This window comes from Babylonia areolata, chromosome 1 (genome assembly GCF_041734735.1).
Source record: "Babylonia areolata isolate BAREFJ2019XMU chromosome 1, ASM4173473v1, whole genome shotgun sequence".
Classification (NCBI taxonomy): Eukaryota; Metazoa; Mollusca; class Gastropoda; order Neogastropoda; family Buccinidae; genus Babylonia; species Babylonia areolata.
This window is the reverse complement of record NC_134876.1, coordinates 92,924,327-92,944,326: the sequence shown is the minus strand read 5'-3', so window position 1 is coordinate 92,944,326 and position 20,000 is coordinate 92,924,327. Positions and strand designations below refer to the sequence as shown.

The window sequence follows — 20,000 nt, the reverse complement described above, 5'->3', positions numbered from 1 at the left end:
TTTGGTCCGATTCTGCCTGTTTACGTCCAGAAGCCCAGTGCAAAATCATGAATTCACGCGATCGCGCACGCGCGGGTGCGTGTGTTTGTGTGTGAGTTTGCGCGCGCGCGAACGTGTGTGTGTTTGTGTGTGTGTGTGTGTGTGTGTGTGTGTGTGTGTGTGTGTGTGTGTGTGTGTGTGTGTGTGTGTGTACGGGCGTCGATGTGTATGTGTGCGAATGTGTGTGTATGTGTATGTGTGTGTATTTGTCTGCGTGTATGTGTGTGTGTGAGTTCGTGCGTGCATGCGTGCATGTATGTACATGTGCGCATAAACATATTCTCTCTTTCTCTGTCTCTCTCTGTCTCTCTGCAATCTCTCTTTCCCCCTCTCTCCCTCTCTTGCTTTCTTTCTTTCTTTTTCCCTTCCCCTGTCTCTCTCTCCAAAGAACAACACTACAAAACAATGTGTGTGCAGCACTCAGAACATCAGAATGGAAACTGACCGGCTTGAAGCTTTTGGACACTACTCTTGCATGCACTCCCTGATCCAATCCCCCTCTTATATATATATATATATATATATATATATATATAGAGAGAGAGAGAGAGAGAGAGAGAGACACTGGACACTGGACACTGGAATTATTTATTGTCATTGCCAAGAAAGGTCTTTTGACAAGGGGGCAACAACATAAATGCATATATTTTAGCTTCAAAACAACAACAAAAAACTATATTTTTTCTCTGAATCCTTCAGTCAGTTTAAACCAAGAAAATATACAATACTTGGAAACACTTAAGTCACATCCTGACAAAAACTCAACGAAACGGAACTAAAGAAAAACAACAATGTAATGATAATAAAATGCCAAAATGAATGGGGACTGACTCGACCATCCATTCAAAAATACACCAAACCAATACATACTGCCTCAACAATACACTTAAGTATGCAATGTTATGTTTTCTGTTTTGTCCAAATAAAATAGCAACTTCTGTACTAACTATAATTAAGTGTCTTCTATGCTGTTGATACTATTCTGACTTATGTACCTTTGTCTCATTGTTTGAGCTTCTGCAATGAATTTAGCAACCGATCTAATTATGATTTCATTATCACATGACAAGACAGTAACAACATCATGGCTTTTAGCCATCTCTGTTTTAAAGAATATACATTTTTCTCGCACAGTATTATACATTTTACACTGGAAAAGAAAATGTTTTTCATCATCCACTTGGTATCCACAGAGAGGACATGGTGACTGTATAGAAGTCCCAGGTTCAAACCATCTTCTGTTTGCATTAAACCCCAGAGTTCTTAACCTAAATCTCGCATAATTTATTCTGTGCCATTTGTCTGTAATGATTCTGAGATATGTTTCTGGTTGAAATATACTTTTAAAAGAAAAGAACCAACTATATTTTTCTTTACTTTCCATGTCAGAATGCCAGTTTTGTTTGAAGGAACAAATGAGTCTGTCTCTGAATTCTGCAATAAACTGCTGTTCGTTTCCTACACCCTGGGACAACCACACAATTCCAAAACCATGTTCAGTCAGAACCTTATTCACTTTATAACACCAGTTTTCTTTACCTAACTCCATCTGCAAAAGCATCATGTCATAGGCCTGTTTGCTCAGACGTGATTGTGGAAGCTTTAACAATTTTAACCAATACTTGATACATTTGACAAAAGTTCTTATATACAAAGGATATCTTCCAGTTTCCCCATATAAAACCGTATTGGATGAATGGATTGGAACATGCAGAAAACGTTTAATTGCATAAGTATGTATTCTCTCAATGTTCGAGTTAACCGTTAGTCCCCAGATTTCAGCTGCATATGTCAGCAAAGGTTCTATTTGTACATCAAACATTTTCCAAAATAACAGGAATCAATAGAGTTCAGTTTTCTAAGTGTTTTCAAAATTTCGATGACGCCTTTTTTACCTTTTCTGCAAAATTCTTCCCATGCATTATTCAGACTTAATTTTGTTGTAAAAATCATTCCCAAATACTTATATGAATTAACAACTCTAACTTCAGTATTTCCGTATAACCATTTTTCATGCATTGACAAATGTCCACCCATTCTAAAAACCATAATATTCGTTTTATCTAGATTAACAGTCAAACATAACCGATCTGCTTCTTCTTTTAATACATTTAGCTGATTTTGTAAACCTTTTACCGTCCCTGACAAAAGAATGACATCGTCAGCAAAAAGTAACAGAAATAATTCAATAGCTCCTGGTATTAACTGAATACCGAGCCGACCTCTTTTGGAAAGTTCCACAGCTAATTCATTTATGAAAAAGGAAAACATTTGCGGGCTTAAAAGACATCCTTGTTTAACACCAGTTGAACATTTGAAATAATTTGAGTATACACCTTTTACACGCACACATGCAAGCACTGAGTTGTAAACACCTCTAAGCGCCATATATAATTTTCCATTCACACCACTTTTACGCAGAACATTCCATAGGGCATTACGATTCACAGAATCGAAAGCCTTCCTGAAATCAACAAAAGCAACATAAAGTTTTGTGTTACAAAGCAGATATTTTTGCACCATTGAATACAATGTAAATATATGATCTACAGTGCTATAAGTTGCTCTAAAACCTGCCTGTTCTTCAATTATTTTATCCTCCCTCTTAGCCCAATTAGTTAGTCTCATATTTAAGATGTGGGTGTAAACTTTACTTAGAACGCTTGTGAGTGATACTCCACGATAGTTATCTGGGTTGTTAACATCACCTTTTTTATGTATAGGAATAATTATTGATTTTGCCCATTCTAGTGGAAATGTACCATTTTCAAACATCTGATTAAATAATTCTACAAAGAAATCAATTATAAGGGAATTTGCATGCTTCAGCATTTCCCCAATGATTTTGTCTGGACCTGCACTTTTTCCTGACTTTAAGTGTCTGATACTAGAAATGATCTCTTCTTTAGTTATGGGGTCGCTAAACAATGGCTCATACTCATCCTCTGTCTCCACTAAATTGTCTTCTTCTTGTGTTGACTCATTTTCAAAGTCGTTAAAAATTCTAAAGAAATGATCATGCCACTGTTGCATAGAAATCTCATTATACACGAACGTTTTTCTGTTCACAGATCTTATCACTGACCAGAATGTCTTAGAGTCACTGATTGAATCTCTTAATATTTTTAGTCTATTCTTTTCAAACTCTTCCTCTTTTGACTTTCTTAATTTCACATACTCCTTTCGGGCTGTAACATATGCTTGTCTTTTTTCTATCTTGTCCATTTGTGTTTTACACCTCTGAAATCTTTTTAGTAACCTTTTAACTTCTTGTTTCTTACACTTGCATTCATTATCAAACCAATCATTACATATCTTGCTTCCTTTCCCTACTGTTCGAACCATGCATGCAGCGGCTCCATACAAGGCAGTAACAAACTGGTTTAGGCTATCATTCAAGTTAGTGTCTAATAACTGAAATGCTTTCTGAATACTATTATAGAATTCATCACTGTCAAGCTCGTTTTTATAAACATCAACATTCTCATCAGACCATACAATTTTTTCTTCACCCTGATAAATCATATTCGTACTGTAATTATGAGGAATATTTTTCCAAGTTGCCTCAACTGGCAAATGCCATGAATCCACGCAGTCACCAATTAAACAATGTGTGTGCAGCACTCAGAACATCAGAATGGAAACTGACCGGCTTGAAGCTTTTGGACACTACTCTTGCATGCACTCCCTGATCCAATCCACCTTTTATATATATATATATATATATAGAGAGAGAGAGAGAGAGAGAGAGAGAGAGACAGAGAGAGAGATATATATCTTTCCGCTTGTTTACGTCCAGGTGTCCTCTTGATGCCATATGGTCCTAGAAGGAAGCAAACCTGCAAAGGATGAAAGAGAAAAGGGAAGGCATGTGCGTGCTAAATCAGAAACCCCCACCATTTAATTACACGACGTAGAAACGGCGTGGCGTGATGGTGTTGTTATCGTTGTTGTGGTGGTGGTGGTGGTGGTGCTCTCTCTCTCTCTCTCTCTCTCTCTCTCTCTCTCTCTCTCTCTCTGTCTGTCTGTCTGTCTGTCTGTCTGTCTCTCTCTCTCTCTCTCTCTCTCTCTCTCTCTCTCTCTCTCTCTCTCTGTGCATATGTGTGTGATTGGGTGGGTGTGAGTGTGTGACAGTGTTCCCTTCATTATATTTTTTGTGATGATGATGGTCCGTTGATTAGTATTATAATTAGTAGTGGTAGTAGTAGTAGTAGTAGTAGTGGTAGTGGTAGTATTTACTATTGTTATTATTGTTGTGTCTTATCGTTACTGTTTTTGTTGTCACAAGGACAGATTGGAAGACTAGGCAATGCCTAAAATCTTTATCCTTGAGTAATAAAGTTTTTGAATCTCTCTCTCTCTCTCTCTCTCTCTCTCTCTCTCTCTCTCTCTCTCTCTCTCTCGATAGGATTTATATCGCTTTGCGACTTTTTCTTTACGAATGCTTTGATTGTGTCTGGCATATTTTGACATGAAATGTGAATAATGACACTGATGGCTGCAACTTGTTAAAACCTCTGTCGGTGTGTTGGGTTTTTTGTTTGTTGGTTGGTTGGTTGGTTGGTTGTTGCTGTTGTGTATGTGTGTCTTTGTGTGTCTTTGTGTGTGTGTGTGTCTTTGTGTGTGTGTGTGTCTTTGTGTGTGTCTTTGTGTGTGTCTTTGTGTGTGTGTGTCTTTGTGTGTGTCTTTGTGTGTGTGTGTGTGTGTGTCTTTGTGTGTGTCTTTGTGTGTGTCTTTGTGTGTGTCTTTGTGTGTGTGTGTGTCTTTGTGTGTGTCTTTGTGTGTGTCTTTGTGTGTGTGTGTGTGTGTGTGTCTTTGTGTGTGTGTCTCTTTGTGTGTGTGTGTGTGTCTTTGTGTGTGTGTGTGTCTTTGTGTGTGTCTTTGTGTGTGTGTGTGTCTTTGTGTGTGTGTGTGTGTCTTTGTGTGTGTCTTTGTGTGTGTCTTTGTGTGTCTTTGTTTGTGTCTTTTTGTGTGTGTGTGTGTCTTTGTGTGTGTGTGTGTGTGTCTTTGTGTGTGTCTTTGTGTGTGTCTTTGTGTGTGTGTGTGTGTGTCTTTGTGTGTGTGTGTCTTTGTGTGTGTCTTTGTGTGTGTGTGTCTTTGTGTGTGTGTGTGTCTTTGTGTGTGTGTGTGTGTGTCTTTGTGTGTGTGTGTGTGTCTTTGTGTGTGTCTTTGTGTGTCTTTGTGTGTGTGTGCGTGTCTTTGTGTGTGTGTGTGTGTGTGTCTTTGTGTGTGTGTGTGTGTTTGTGTGTGTGTCTTTGTGTGTCTTTGTGTGTGTGTGTGTGTGTGTGTGTGTGTGTGTGTGTGTGTGTGTGTGACAGCTGCAGACGAGTATGGCTAGTGGTGAAGGACAGTCACTTCACTGAGATAAAAATGAGTGATCAGGATGTCAGTCACCATTCGTTAATTAACTGAACTTCTTCCTCTGGGGACTGAATTATTTTTGTTCAGTAAGCCAATTGGCCAGTGATGGCCTAAAGGTAACGCGTCCGCCTAGGAAGCGAGAGAATCTGAGCGCTCTGGTTCGATCACGGCTCAGCCGCCGATATTTTCTCCCCTTCCACTAGACCTTGAGTGGTGGTCTGGACGCTAATCATTCGGATGAGTCGATAAACCGAGGTCCCGTGTGCAGCAAGCATGCACTTAGCGCACGTAAAAGAACCCACGGCAACAAAAGTGCTGTTCCTGGCAAAAATCTGTAGAAAACTCCACTTTGATAGGAAAAACAAATAAACTGCACGCAGAAAAAGATACAAAAAGGGGGTGGTGGGGGGTGGCGCTGTAGTGTAGCGATGCGCTCTCCCTGGGGAGAGCAGCCCGAATTTCACACAGAGAAATCTGTTGTGATAAAAAGAAATACAAATATAAACAAATACAAACAAAAACCACTTAACAGTAGGTATGCACGAAGTGCATTGATTGCAATTCATGCCACACATATCTGTTATCACCGAAGTTCTGCACTCAACGGGTTAAACATTCTGTTGTGGTTTTGTTGTTGTTGTTGGGGTTTTTGTTTGTTTGTTTTTATTGGTGGGGGGACGGGGAGGGGGCTGTGTGTGGGTTTTTTTTTAAATTATTATTAAATAGGTGCTAAGTTTGGGATGAACCACTCGCAACATTGCAGTCAATACCTTTCTCTCCTCCCTTTTGTTCATTCGTCTGTGCAAAGGCCATTTATTTGTTCCAGATTGTTATTTACTTCTGTGCTTTTAATCTTTATGCAGGGGCGTGCGTTTACTTTTGCTGTCGGTGTGGCGAACTGTTACAGTAGAAGCAGGTGTGGGTACACCCAGGGTGTAAATATCAATATGTCGGCGAATTTAACAAAGTGGAAAGTTTACTATCGCAAGCAATATCGCAGAAAAAGCCATCTGAGTTTTCGCTTCTACCTGTGTGTGGAGAAATAGTGAAGGTTATTCGTGTTTTGTTTCAACTTTCTTCTTCTTCTTTCTCCTCTTTCCTCTTCTCGCTTCATGGGCGCAAAGTTGCCGAGTGGTTAAAACGTTGGACTTTCAGTCTGAGGGTCCCCGGTTCGAATCTCGGTAACGGCGCCTGGTGGATAAAGGGTGGAGATTTTTTCCGATCTACCAGGTCAACATATGTGCAGACCTGCTAGTGCCTGAACCCCTTTCGTGTGTATACGCACGCAGAAGATTGAATACGCACGTTAAGTATGATGTAATCCATGTCAGTGTTCAATTGGTTATGGAAACAAGAACACACCCAGGGTGCACACCCCCGAAAACGAACGGTCATACACGTTGTTACATGTCTGTCTGAGTGTGTATGTATGTGCGCCTGAAATCTGATTGAATGACACAGGAAACGAATGATAAGTGCCCAATGACAGTCGTCAGTCGGCTGTACCCAGCTAGGCAGCCTGCTGCGCAACTGACCCCGAGTTTGTAAAGCGCTTAGAGCTCGGTCTGTAAGTATATATATAAGTAACCATACCGCATATACCATTCATTCAATCATTCATCCATATTCTTGTTCATCGTCTTCGCCCTAGGTGAGCTGCAGTTAGCTGTCAAACTGGTTCATGAAGAGGCGCAATGCAGAGTGGTTCAGCATACATGTTGATTCTGCCCATCAAAGTGTCACTGCCGTGCATGGATGACGTCAGCATGATGACGGATGCCGCTGACCGGAACCGGAAAGGAAGCACAATTTCTGCCTCTAAATTTCTGTGGTACAGTTGACTTTGATGGAGGAGGAGGTGGTAAAGAGAAATGTGCGATTACAACAAATGTTGTCCGCCGTTTCCCTTTACCTTGTTCATCATTGTTGTTTATTTACAGTGATCGATGGTTGTGATTATTTTTGGATTGTGGAAAAGAGAGGACAGAGTCAGTGGATAAGAGGGGGTTGTCTGTATGTGTATGTGTGGTGGGGGCGGGGGGGCGGGGAGGCGTAAGTATTTTGTTTTTTGTTGTTTTTGTTTGGTTGGTTTGTTATTGTTTTTCGTTGTGGAATATTCTTTCTTAAAGGGGGTAAAGGATCATGATGAAAAGAGAAGAAAAGACTAAATGTCGGTTTAGGCACGGAAGCCATGATTGCCTCATAGTCAACCCCCACCCCCACTTCCCACCCCCACCCCCCTCGCCCCTTTTGAATTCAATTGATAAAAAAAATTTTACTCGGTGACACTGTTTCTGTACAGTATATTTATATGTTGACTATCATTGCAATATAATATACTATATTACTAGATTATTACTGTTTTCGAGCGTTATATAATCCTTAAAATCACGGTGACCTTTCTTTCGGAATCAATTTTGATTCCATCAAAGTCAGCTGTGCCTCAGAAAAGTTTCTATACTTTGCTTGTCATGGATGTACCTTTGCTGTTACAGTTTCAGTACATCTTTCACTTGAGCAGAAACTTATCCCATACTTATCCCATAGTGTGTCTCACTGCTGTATCATACCCCATATCAATACTAACTGTAAAACAACGTTGTAGAAATAAGACAAAAACCAAACCGGATCTTGTAGGTGTGTGTGTGAGGGGGGGGGGGGGGGGGTAGCAGAGCAACTCCATGCATGTGTCGGGGCCCCGCAATCACTGGTGCAGCACCCTCGCACGTGCAGGAAGATGACGGATACTGTTGGCTGGAAGGAAGCAATTTCTGCCTCCACTTTCTGCCCACAATAATGCCAGTGATGGACGAGAGAGGAGTTGGTAGAAAACGGCAAATGGCAGCAAATGTTGTCCCGCACTTCCCTTCCCGGTTCGTAACTGGTATTTGCCAGTGTAATGGATGGGGGGGGGAGATGGTGTGGGTGCAAGAAGGGGCGGGGGGAGGGGAGGGGTTCGGGGGGGGGGGGGGGGGGATTGGGGTAGATTCAATGACCTGGTAGGGACGAGGTAGGGATGAAATATTCCGGATGGTTGTGGAAGGAGGGAAAGTGTGGTGGTCTTATTTTTCTTTCTTTTTATTTTTTATTTTTCTTTGGATACGGATCAGGTTCTGGAAATGTTGGAATACTCTGACGCAACGGTCTGTGTTACACAGTGACGATGATTACTGGTTATGCTTTAGTTGCGCGTGGTTCTTTTTTTGCGTGCATGTGTGTGCACGTTCATGTGTGGTGGTGTTTAATGTGTGCATGCACTCATATGCATGTATGTGTACACCCACGCGCTCAGTGCTTGGTGAAACTTCGTTTTAGCATAATTTGTATATTTGTATTTCTTTTTATCACAGCAGATTTCTCTGTGTGAAATTCGGGCTGCTCTCCCCAGGGAGAGCGCGTCGCTATAATACAGCGCCACCCATTTTTTTGTATTTTTTCCTGCGTGCAGTTTCATTTGTTTTCCCCATCGAAGTGGATTGTTCTATAGAATTTTGCCAGGAACAACCCTCTTGTTGCCGTGGGTTCTTTTACGTGCGCTAAGTGCATGCTGCACACGGGACCTCGGTTTATCGTCTCATCCGAATGACTAGCGTCCAGACCACCACTCAAGGTCTAGTGGAGGGGGGAGAAAATATCGGCGGCCGAGCCGTGATTCGAACCAGCGCGCTCAGATTTTCTCGCTTCCTAGGCGGACGCGTTACCTCTAGGCCATCACTCCACTATCAATCAATATCAATATCAATCAAACCAGAACACAGTTTTACATCGATTAGCTTTGATCAACTTTTCATTTCACACACAGCTGATTGACACCAGGATACAGAACGCACAGCATTGTCACATCGCCCCAAACCTTTGTTTCTGTAGTGTGATCATCTGTGATACATAATCTCATGATCTCCGTTCAGTGTCACTTTGGTTACAACGATATCAATCCTTTTTTTTCTCTCTCTCTCTCTCTCTTATTTTCAATGTTGTTTCCATTTCTCCATCTAATCCATCCTGACTGTCCCAAAGCACACAGTTCTGAACACAGGAAATATATTAGACCTGTCAAGAAGGGTGACACTATGAGCACGCAAATAAATCATTACACGTGCAGAGTAATGACTGATGCTGCTGACTGTAAGGGGGCAATTCTTTCTGATTCTAATTTTCTAACGCACTAATGCACTGTTGGCTTTGAAGGATGAGTGAGAAGCGAAACGGGCAATATTGTCCATTCCCTTACCTTGTTCATCACTGTTATTTACTAAAGTGATCGATCACGGTGCTTCGGACTGGGCAAAGAAAGAGCTGAAACATGGGTTTGGTAAAACAAGAGGATATCCATTATCTGTTTTAGTTTTTGTGAGTGTGTGTGTGTGTGTGTGTGTGTGTGTGTGTGTGTGTGTGTGTGTGTGTGTGTGTGCTCGTATGTGCGTGAGAGAGAGAGAGTGCCTGTGCGCGCGCGCGCGCGCGCGTGTGTGTGTGTGTGTGTGTGCACATGTGCATCTAAGTGAGAATATTTGTTCATGCTGCTCCGTCCAAGGAGCACCCACACCACTAGAAGAATAGAGTTCCTCTCTGCAGAAGGCGATAAAGTCTGACCAGGAACAGCTGTAACATCCAAAGGATGGAGATGTGGGCTGCTTGATGGTGCCGAAGATTGGGGATGCACAGTTGACCTACCAGAGGAGAAGAAACACCCGGAAATCATCAGCAAGAGCGGCATGAGACCTGACATAGTACTCCACTCCAAGGCAACGAAACAAGCGATTCTGACTGAGCTCACGGTGCCATACGAAAGCAGAATGGAGGAAGCCCACATCTACAAGACCGAGAAGGATGCTAGTCTAGCCAGCAGCCTGAGAGAATATGGCTTCCAAGCCAAAGTCCTAGCCATAGAGATTGGTGCAAGAGGGTTTGTGAACGAATCTGCCTACAGCCTCATGAAACAGCTGTCGATTTCTGGCAGAGAGAGGATACGGGCTCTCAAGGCAATGGCAGAAGCAGCAGAAAAGAATTCCAGCTGGATCTGGTCGAGGAGGAATGAAAGAATAATAAAGATTAAATATCCCTACTCAAACTAGGCGTACGATTGCTCAGTGGTTAAAACGTCTGCCAGAAATGGTGACTCAGTTCTGAAGCGGCGAGCATCCTGAAGGCGCGGGTTCGAGCCTGCTGATGACCAGGAAAAAAAGGCGGTAATACAAGGGCATCCAGGAGTCATGACCTGGGTGCGGCCCGGCCCCCTTAGAGTGTAAGGAGTTAAGGGCGGAAACACTTGACTGAGGAGGGCTTCTTCTCTGAAGACCTTGTACTGTCCAGCTCTCCCTAGAGTTTCTTATCACTTGTTTTTTGTGCTTGGTGACATTGTTCTGTGGGAATTCTTATATTTACTATTCCACATTTCCTATAAATATCTCTTTTTTTTTAATTATTGGTGATGCATTCTGTTGTGTGTTGGTGATGCATTCTGTTGTGTGTTTTTTCTGAGAGTTGGTGTGTATGACTTACTGTTGTACGCTTTTGGCTCACATTTTACTGTTGAAGGGGGAATACATCTCTTGATGAAAGCAGCAGTATTCATTCCCATATTCTCTTATCGTTTTCCACCACTGTACCATACACACACATCAACAACTACAGCGCCCCCACCCACCCCACCCCCTCCCCAGCACACAGTTATGGAAATCACTCCTCCATAATCAAACTGGCTCGTAAAAGGAGGTGGCAGTATCACACACAGAGCAATTTAAGCGTGCGTGTCGGATCCCCTACCACTGTGGCGGACAGGCATGGCACAAGCAAAACGATGACGTATATTGCTGCCTGGAAGTGTGTGTGTGTGTGTGTGTGTGTGTGTGTGTGTGTGGGAGGGGGGAGGGGGGCAGCAATTTCTGCCTCCGCTTTCTGCCTCACAAATGGACGGGAGGGGAGCTGGTAGGAAACGGGCAATCGGGCCCAATGTTGTCCGGTTCTCCCGCCCTGTTCATAACTGTTATTTACTCGTGTGATGGATGGTGGGTGGTGATGGTGGTGGTAGTAGGGGGGGGGGGGGGGGGTAGGAGCGGCGCGGGTGTGTGTGGGGGGGGGGGGAGGTATTGAAGGAGAGGAGGGGCGAGCGAAAGAGATGGAGGTCTGGGACTGAAGGTGGAGTGTAGTAGAGAGTGGTGGGGGGTAGGGGTGGAGGGCGGAAAGTGTAAAGGTCTGTTTCTTCGGATAGGGATTGCATTCCATCAATGCCAGAAGACTGTGAGTCATCGTTCTATCAACCAAAGTGCTGGTTATTGGTGATCACTCTTTCTCTGTCTGTCGGTCTCTCTGTCTATGATTCTCACTCTCTGTCTCTGCCTCTGTCATTCTCTCTCTCTCTCTCTCTCTCTCTCTCTCTCTCTCTCTCTCTCTCTCTCTCTCAAGGCTCTCTCTCTGCCCCTCTCTCTCTGTGTCATTCTCTCTCTCTCTCTCTCTCTCTCTCTCTCTCTCTCTCTCACTCTGTCTCTTTCTCTCTCTGCCTCTGTCTCTATCCCCTGTCTCTCCTTCTCTCACACTCTCTATCTATCAATCAATATATCTATCCATCTATCAATCTATCTGTCTATACTTATTTCCGTTTGTCGGTCTTGCCCGCATCACCCTCTCTATCTCACTATGTCTCTCTAACTATCGTTCTTGTCTTGTTGCTCTCTCTCTCTCTCTCTCTCTCTCTCTCTCTCTCTCATTTCAAAAGTCACGCACTGTATTTATACCTCAACAGTATCCACTTTAACACAGGCTAAATTCAATAGTAGTAGTTGTAGTAATAGTAGTAGTAGTGGTGGTGGTGGTGGTGTGTGTGGTGGTGTGTGTGTGTGTGTGTGTGTGTGTGTGTGTGTGTGTGTGTGTGTGTGTTGTGTGTACGTGTGTGTGCGTGTATGTGTGTTTGAACTTCCGTGGTAACTTTTTTCGGACTTCAATGACTCGTTTCATTGCGGCACTGCATTCTCCAAATGTTCCATGGTGTGTGTGTGTGTGTGTGTGTGTGTGTGTGTGTGTGTTTAACTATTTCATTTGCTTGATCCAGTGCATATCACTACTCCCACCTAAAACACAGAGCTGGAAACCAGCAATCAATCCAGCTGATGCAAGGGATAGTGTATCAGCACAATGTGATGTACGCCACATGTTTGGGGATGGGGCTGGGAGGGAGGGATGGGGGTGTGGGGGGTTGCCCTATTGTGACATTGCACGCCAGTGCAGGACGATATTGATGGAAGCCGCTAGGTGGAAGGTAGCAATTTCTGCCTCCACTTTCTGCTGACCGAAACAATAAATAAAACAAGAGAGGCAAGGCCTTCAAGACTCACTTGTGATACACTAAAAAAATATAAAAAATCCAAGCTTTTTATGTATTGAGTATAATTTCAAAATGTAATGTTTAAGATGAGAAAGATCAGTCTAAAGCAAATTAAGTCCCCTAGCATTAATTACAGAGTAATTTCCCTTTTTTTACTATCTGCACCAAAACGTTTGCAAAATAGATATAAAAAAATTCCATGCTTAGCAAAAGAAGTTCCTGTTTGAACAAAAAATGATAATAATGAATCCTCTTGTTGTTGTGTCAGAATAAGAGGTCAAAGTGCCAAGTTTAGAGAATACAAAAAATATAAATATAACAGTAAATGCAGTTTGCATATAATTAGGCTTCTTTTTTTATTTTTTTGTGCCCATCCCAGAGGTGCAATATTGTTTTAAACAAGATGACTGGAAAGAACTGAATTTTTCCTATTTTTATGCCAAATTTGGTGTCAACTGACAAAGTATTTGCAGAGAAAATGTCAATGTTAGTTTACCACGGACACACACACACACACAGACACACACACACACACACACGGACACACACACACACACACACACACACACACACACACACACACACACACACACACACACACACAGAGAGAGAGAGAGAGAGACAACCGAACACCGGGTTAAAACATAGACTCACTTTGTTTACACAAGTGAGTCAATAATGCCTCTGATGGACGAGTGGGAAGAAGTAGAAAACGGACAACCGCCAGTGAATGTTGTCCGGTCTCCACCCCCACCCCCACCACCCACCCCCCCCCCCCCCCCCCCCACCCCTTACACACACACACACCCACCCCATTCCCTCCACCCTGTCCATAACAGTTATTTACTCGTATGATGGATGAGCGGGGTGCGGAAGGGAGAGGAGAGGCGAGGGACAAGGCAGGACACTGGAGGATGGGAGGGCAATGAATGAATTGTCCGTCTATTCATTTTTAGGAATCAGCTTCAGTGCACTTCGTCCAGGATACGATAGTCGTGTACGTCCGACTATGACCCACCAGAACAACAAGTAGAGGCAACTGCTGTCCCAACTATCTGGGCTAAAATTTGTTAAAAGTGGAGATTGTCTTGCCCAAGTTACATCCCCACTCTCTCGGCCAAGAGGGTTTCAGGACAGTCGGCGTTGGGATGGTTCCCAATGACCATCTAGCCCCCCTAGGTTGCAGCACTAAGAGCCAGTGCAATTTTGTCCCAGGTTGATTCACGTAATGCCAAAAAGTTGTTTCGTATTACATAACAGAATATTATTTATCTATCTATTTATTTATTCATTTGGATTAGTAATGTACTTTGATAACTTCCACAATGAGCTTACATTTGCTCCCAAATTCATGCCATGTATTTGAACTTGTATGGCGTGTATGCGCATGTGTGGTGTGGTGTGGTGTGGTGTGGTATGGTGTGTGTGTGTGTGTGTGTCCGTGCGCGCGCATGATCGTGCATCTGTCTGTGTGTTGTGTGATAGATGCCACTGACAACTTTTTTTTTTTTTTTTTCTACACGAATACTTTCAGTTGGACGAGAGGGAATAGGTGTGAAATGGGCGATCACTGTAAATGTTGTTCAGTTCTCGGCACTTGCTTATTGCTAATATTTGGTGTGTGTCCATCGAGATCGATGATGACCATCGTTGTCATCCAGCTGGGGGATGGGGGGAGGGTGGTGGTGGGGTGGGGGGGGAGGATGCTCATGAATCTATCTGTGAATGCGCAGATGGCTGAATAGTCCAATCTGCGCACGAAATGTTCGCTGACAGTTGGGGCAGACAAAGACAGGCATACCATTGTCAGGGAGCTTGTTTGCCCGTGACTTTCTGGCCTGCCTCTTCTGAACAGCTGCAGCAGTCCTGTTGGCCTCGCACAACTTGGCGCCTTTGTGCACAGCAGCACGCCATTTGTCACGGTCCACTGCAGATTCCTCCCAGGAGTCAGGGTTGATATCAAACGCTTTCAGAGAGACTTTCAGAGTATCTCTGAAGCGCTTCTTCTGACCTCCGTGTGATCTCTTCCCTTGTTGCAGCTCGCCATAGAAAAGCCTTTTGGGCAGCCGATGGTCTGGCATGCGCGCCACGTGTCCAGCCCAGCGAAGCTGGGACTGCATCAGGATGGTGAAGATGCTGGGAAGGGTGGCTTTTGCGAGCACCTCTGTGTCTGGGGTCTTGTCTTGCCACTTGATGTTCAGTAGCTTCCTGAGGCATGTTGTGTGGAAGTGGTTCAGCTTCTTGGCATGTCGTTGGTACACTGTCCAAGTTTCGCAGGCGTACAGTAGTGTGGGGAGAACTACTGCTCTGTAGACCTTTAGCTTGGTCTCAAGACTAATGCCTCTTCTGTTCCAGACATTTGCACTGAGTCTACCAAAAGTTGCGCTTGCTCTTGCAATCCTGACATTCACTTCATCGTCGATGGTCGCATTTCGTGACAGTGTGCTGCCAAGGTATGTGAACCGCTCCACCGCACTGAGTCTCTGACCGTTGACTGTGATGTTGGGCTCAACGTAGGGTTTCCCTGGGGCTGGCTGATGGAGAACTTCAGTTTTCCTCGTGCTGATGGTAAGGCCGAAGTTCCTGCTGGCAGTGGCAAACTTGTCAACGCTGAGTTGCATGTCAGCTTCAGATCCAGCGTTGAGGGCACAATCATCAGCAAACAAAAAGTCTCTGATGATGTCTGTCATGACCTTCGTTTTTGCTTGAAGCCTTCTGAGGTTAAACAACTTACCATCTGTTCGGTACTTTAGGCCGATTCCAACATCGCCATCTCTGAAGGCATCAGTAAGCATTGCAGAGAACATGAGGCTGAACAGCGTTGCAGCCAGGACGCAGCCTTGCTTGACACCATTTGTGACAGCAAAAGGAGCAGATGTTTCGCCTTTGTCCTGGACTCGAGCCTGCATGCCTTCATGGAACTGGCTGACCAAGGAAATAAATTTCCGAGGGCATCCGTACTTGGCCATGATCTTCCACAGTCCCTCTCTACTCACGGTGTCGAAGGCCTTAGTGAGGTCGACATAGGTGGAGAACAGATCAGCATTTTGCTCCTGACATTTCTCTTGCAGCTGCCTTGCAGCAAACACCATGTCGGTGGTTCCGCGCTCTTTCCGGAATCCACATTGGCTCTCAGGCAAATGACCTTGGTCAAGGTGTGCTGTGAGGCGGTTTAGTAGGATCCTGGCAAGTATCTTGCCTGCGATGGAGAGCAAGGAAATGCCCCGATGGTTATCACAGGCTTGCCGGTTCCCCTTTCGCTTGTACAAGTGAATGATAGATGCATCTTTGAAATCCTGGGGGATCGTCTCTTCTTTCCACATGAGTGAGTACAGCTGATGGAGCTTCTCAGTTAGCACAGTGCCTCCATCCTTGTAGACCTCTGCTGGTATGGAGTCTGAGTCAGGTGCTTTGCCACTGGATAGCAGACGAATTGCTTTCTGGGTCTCAAGAGGTGTTGGCGGATCGTCCAGTGCTTACTTACTTTCCTGTGTGATGGTGGTGGTGGGGGGGGGGGGGCTTAGGGCTCTGAGGTTAAGGACAGAGATTTTAAGGGTTCATGGGAGGTGGGTCAGGGGAGGGGTGGTGGTGGTGGTAAAAGCAAAGGGTGAGGGGAGAGACAAAAGGTCTGTTTTTTGGGACAGGGATCACTTTCCTTCACAACCCAAAGATTGTGAGTCATCACTTCTTGGAGCCAGTTATGCTTCAGTTTATCTTAGGAGCATTTAGTCAGCTCGTGTTTTCTTTTATTATAGTGCCTTTTACCCCCTCGTAGGCAGGTGTGTGTGTGTGTGTGTGTGTGTGTGTGTATGTCTGCGTGCGTGTGTGTGTGTGTGTGTGTGAAAGAGAGAGAGAGAGAGCGTGTGTGTATATGTGTGTGTGTGTGTGTGTTTGTGTGTGTGTGTGAGTGCGCGCGTGTGTGTGTAAGTGTGTGTGTGTGTGTGTGTGTGTGTGTGTGTGTGTGTGTTGATATGATATCTTGCGCAATATCCCAACACACTGCAATATCTCAGATCGAATGCAATATAATTGTGACTCCAATAACTCGTGAGGGAAAAGGAAAATGATGTTTGTTCATAGTCCCCATAACTCTCTCTCTCTATATATATATATATCTCTCTCTCTCTCTCTCTCTCTAACTTGCGTGTGTTGTTTGAACGTATTTGTGTGTGTGTGTGTGTGTGTGTGTGTGTGTGTGTGTGTGTAAGTGTGCGTTTATATGTGCGTTTGACAGTGCACTGTTTGTCTCCATACTTGAGAAAGATGATTCAATGCGCCAATTCTGTTTCATTCGTTAAAGAGTGTTTTAAACCCCTGAACGTTGTATGGGAAGACTTGCTCCTGTTTTGCCTAGTCCAATAAAAAAAAAAGAAAGTAATAGAATCCCTGCTACTTAATACTTTAATTTTTTTTTTTAATTGAAAAATAAGAAACAACTTTCATTGTGTATATTTGAAAAATAAACTCCCCATAATCATTCCAGCAACCATACCAATGTCTTTTCCGCAGATGTGTTTGTCATGTATTTTCGATTGTTTTCAAAGGTGTTGTATTTTGTTGGTGTTGTTGTTGTTTTGTCTGTTTGTTTGTTGTTGTTGTCTTGGTTTGGTTTTGTTGTTGGTTGTGGTGTTGTTGTTTTGTTGTTGTTGTTTTGTTTGTTTTGTTGTTGTTGTTTTGTTGTTGTTGTTTGTTTGTTTTTTGTTTTTTTTTTGGGGGGGGTTGTTTGTTTGTTGTTGTTTCTTGCTGTATTTTTTGTTGTTGTTATTTCTTCCAGATGAAAATACGATTTTGTTTCTGGTTGCAGCTACGCAGTGAAATTCATCTTTGGGATTCTGGACTACAAGACTATGATTGACAGGTAAGACTCTGTGTATTTGATGTTCCTCGTCTTACATTGACAAGTGAGTCTTTGTGCATTTGGTGTTTTCACCTCACATTTTCATCCGTAGCACAGTAAGAACACCAGATTGGAAGAAGAAGGCAACCTTTAAAACGTGTCATTCTGTGTATGCATGAATTGGAATGAACTTCCTCTTTCGCTTCATCAGGTCTCTGCACTCAGCTCTTTCAAGTCTGGCTTTAAAACCCACCTCTTCCAAAGATAGCCTCCCTTCCCTGCTTCTTCCTTATTTTCAGTTTCTCCAGTTTTTAGAGTTATGCATGCGTGTGAATGACTGGTGCGAAAGCGCTTTGATTTGTCTCTGCACAAGATTCAGCGCTATATTATTATTATTATTATCATTATTATTATTCATGAACTCGTTCTGATCTCATCTCTGTCAGGTTAGGTTTTCAAGTTCTTGTTTTTGACACCTTTTTTTATTATATTTATTTATTTATTTATGTAAGCTTATCTATTATTTATTCACCTTTTTTCTTTTTCCTTTTCTTTTTTTCTCAAGGCCTGACTAAGCGCGTTGGGTTACGCTGCTGGTCAGGCATCTGCTTGGCAGATGTGGTGTAGCGTATATGGATTTGTCCGAACGCAGTGACGCCTCCTTGAGCTACTGAAACTGAATCTGAAACTGTTTTTGACAAACATTTTTTAGATAGATAGATAGATAGTCAGCTCTTTTATTGTGACGATCACTCTGATTGAAAATGACAATTTTCTTTGTGTTTTAGAGCAAGTTGATGCGTTCTTTTTTGTAAAAGATAGAGAAAGATAGTGAGAGAGGGGGGGGGGAGAGAGAGAGAGAGAGGGAGAGAGAGAGAGAAAAGGAGGGGTGGATAGAGGTAGAGAGAGAGGGGGAGTTTAGTAAACTTATTTTTTTCTTTTTTTTTTAAAGAGTAGCCGCTTCATAAAAGAACTTTATCAGCGACATAGCGCCAAAAGAATCGAAAGAAAGAAGACTTCTTCTTCTCCTCCTCCCCCCCCCCCCTCAACCCCCCACCCCCCCCCCCCCCCCCCCCCCCCTCAAATTCATCATCATCATCTCCTCATTTTTCTTCTTCTTCTTCTTCTTTTCATTTAATGGAAGCATAGAATGGAACATGCCTCCAAAGACATGTCAAATTCCAGCCATATCTCTCTTTAAGTCTAACATAAAAATATTTCTATTCGATACTTTTGATTAACCTATTCGCGTTCTTTTGCAAATGCTTGCTTGTACTCAGTCCACTAGCTGCCACGCCATGATGAATGAAAATTGAATTTATGTATGATCGTGCTAGCAAATGAACAATAAGTGCGTGTGTGTGTGTGTGTGTGTGTGTGTGTGTGTGTGTGTGTGTGTGTGTGTGTGTGTGTGTGTGTGTGTTTGAGTTTGTGGGCGTGAATGTGTACGTATGTCTTTGTTTGCTTGTATTATAATGTGTGTGTGTGTGTGTGTGTGTGTGTGTGTGTGTGTGTGTGTGTGTGTGTGTGTGTGTGTGTGTGTGTGTGTGTGCGTACGTACGTACGTGATAATGTACCGATTGTTCTTTTCATTGCTTTGTTACATTTAATAGACTATTTCAGTTACTATTCTTATTCGTCGTTCCTGTTATTTTATTTTATTTCATTTTATTTCTTTATTTTTATGTTTTGTGTCGTTCTTTTTTTTGTTCTTTTTTTTTGTTTTGTTTTGTGTCGTTAAATGGGCAGAAAAAGGCCTTTAGTGTGCCTAATTCTTTACCCATTAAAGATTCAATCAATTCAATCAATCTTCTTTCTCTTCTTCTTCTTCTTCTTCATACATATGCTGCAATCACAAGTTCCTTCGTCTCTAAATGAAAGCGTTTATGTACATGGCCCTGACAGTTAGTTAGCCATACTACGTATCCTGAGGTGGGATTACACTCTTCGTGCATTTACATACCCACGGAACACTAACACGGATTTGTTGGATCTCTCACGTGGATGATTGATGATCTCTTGCATGCATGTAAGTACTAAGTTCGCCATAATAAGTATTAGCAATGCTGGACGCATGTTGATCTTGGACAATGGAACAGTCCCAAACCTTAAATCCGCAAATGGCTTCAGGTGTTTAAGCCAAGGACCTTGCAGACTCAAGAGACACGTCCAAATCTCAAAGCATTTGACCATTGTGCTCATCGGGAGGAAGTGGGGGGTTGGGGGGGGGGGGGTAGGGAAGAAGTGATGGAATCGACTGCCGTGGTGTAGTGATTCCTATCATGTACTAACGACTGAGAAAACGCGGGTGACCAATTCTATTGTCAGCCTGACATCAATTCGTGGTGGATTATTACACTTGCCACTGGCTTCTAGCAGAGCTGAGTGTGCTAAAAAAAAAAAAAAAAAAAAAAAATCTCCCACACGAGAAGACCATGACGTATC

The 20,000-nt window shown here is 43.2% G+C and overlaps 1 protein-coding gene across 1 annotated transcript in view; it reads left to right on the top strand.

Annotated features, from left to right (window-relative positions):
• The window catches only part of LOC143291543 (choline O-acetyltransferase-like), a 102,385-nt gene that overhangs the window by 5,524 nt on the left and 76,861 nt on the right, over window positions 1-20,000 (top strand). The window contains exon 3 of the mRNA XM_076601481.1: window positions 17,523-17,576. Coding sequence (XP_076457596.1) covers window positions 17,523-17,576 — 54 coding nt within the window. The remainder of the gene's footprint in view (window positions 1-17,522; window positions 17,577-20,000) is intronic.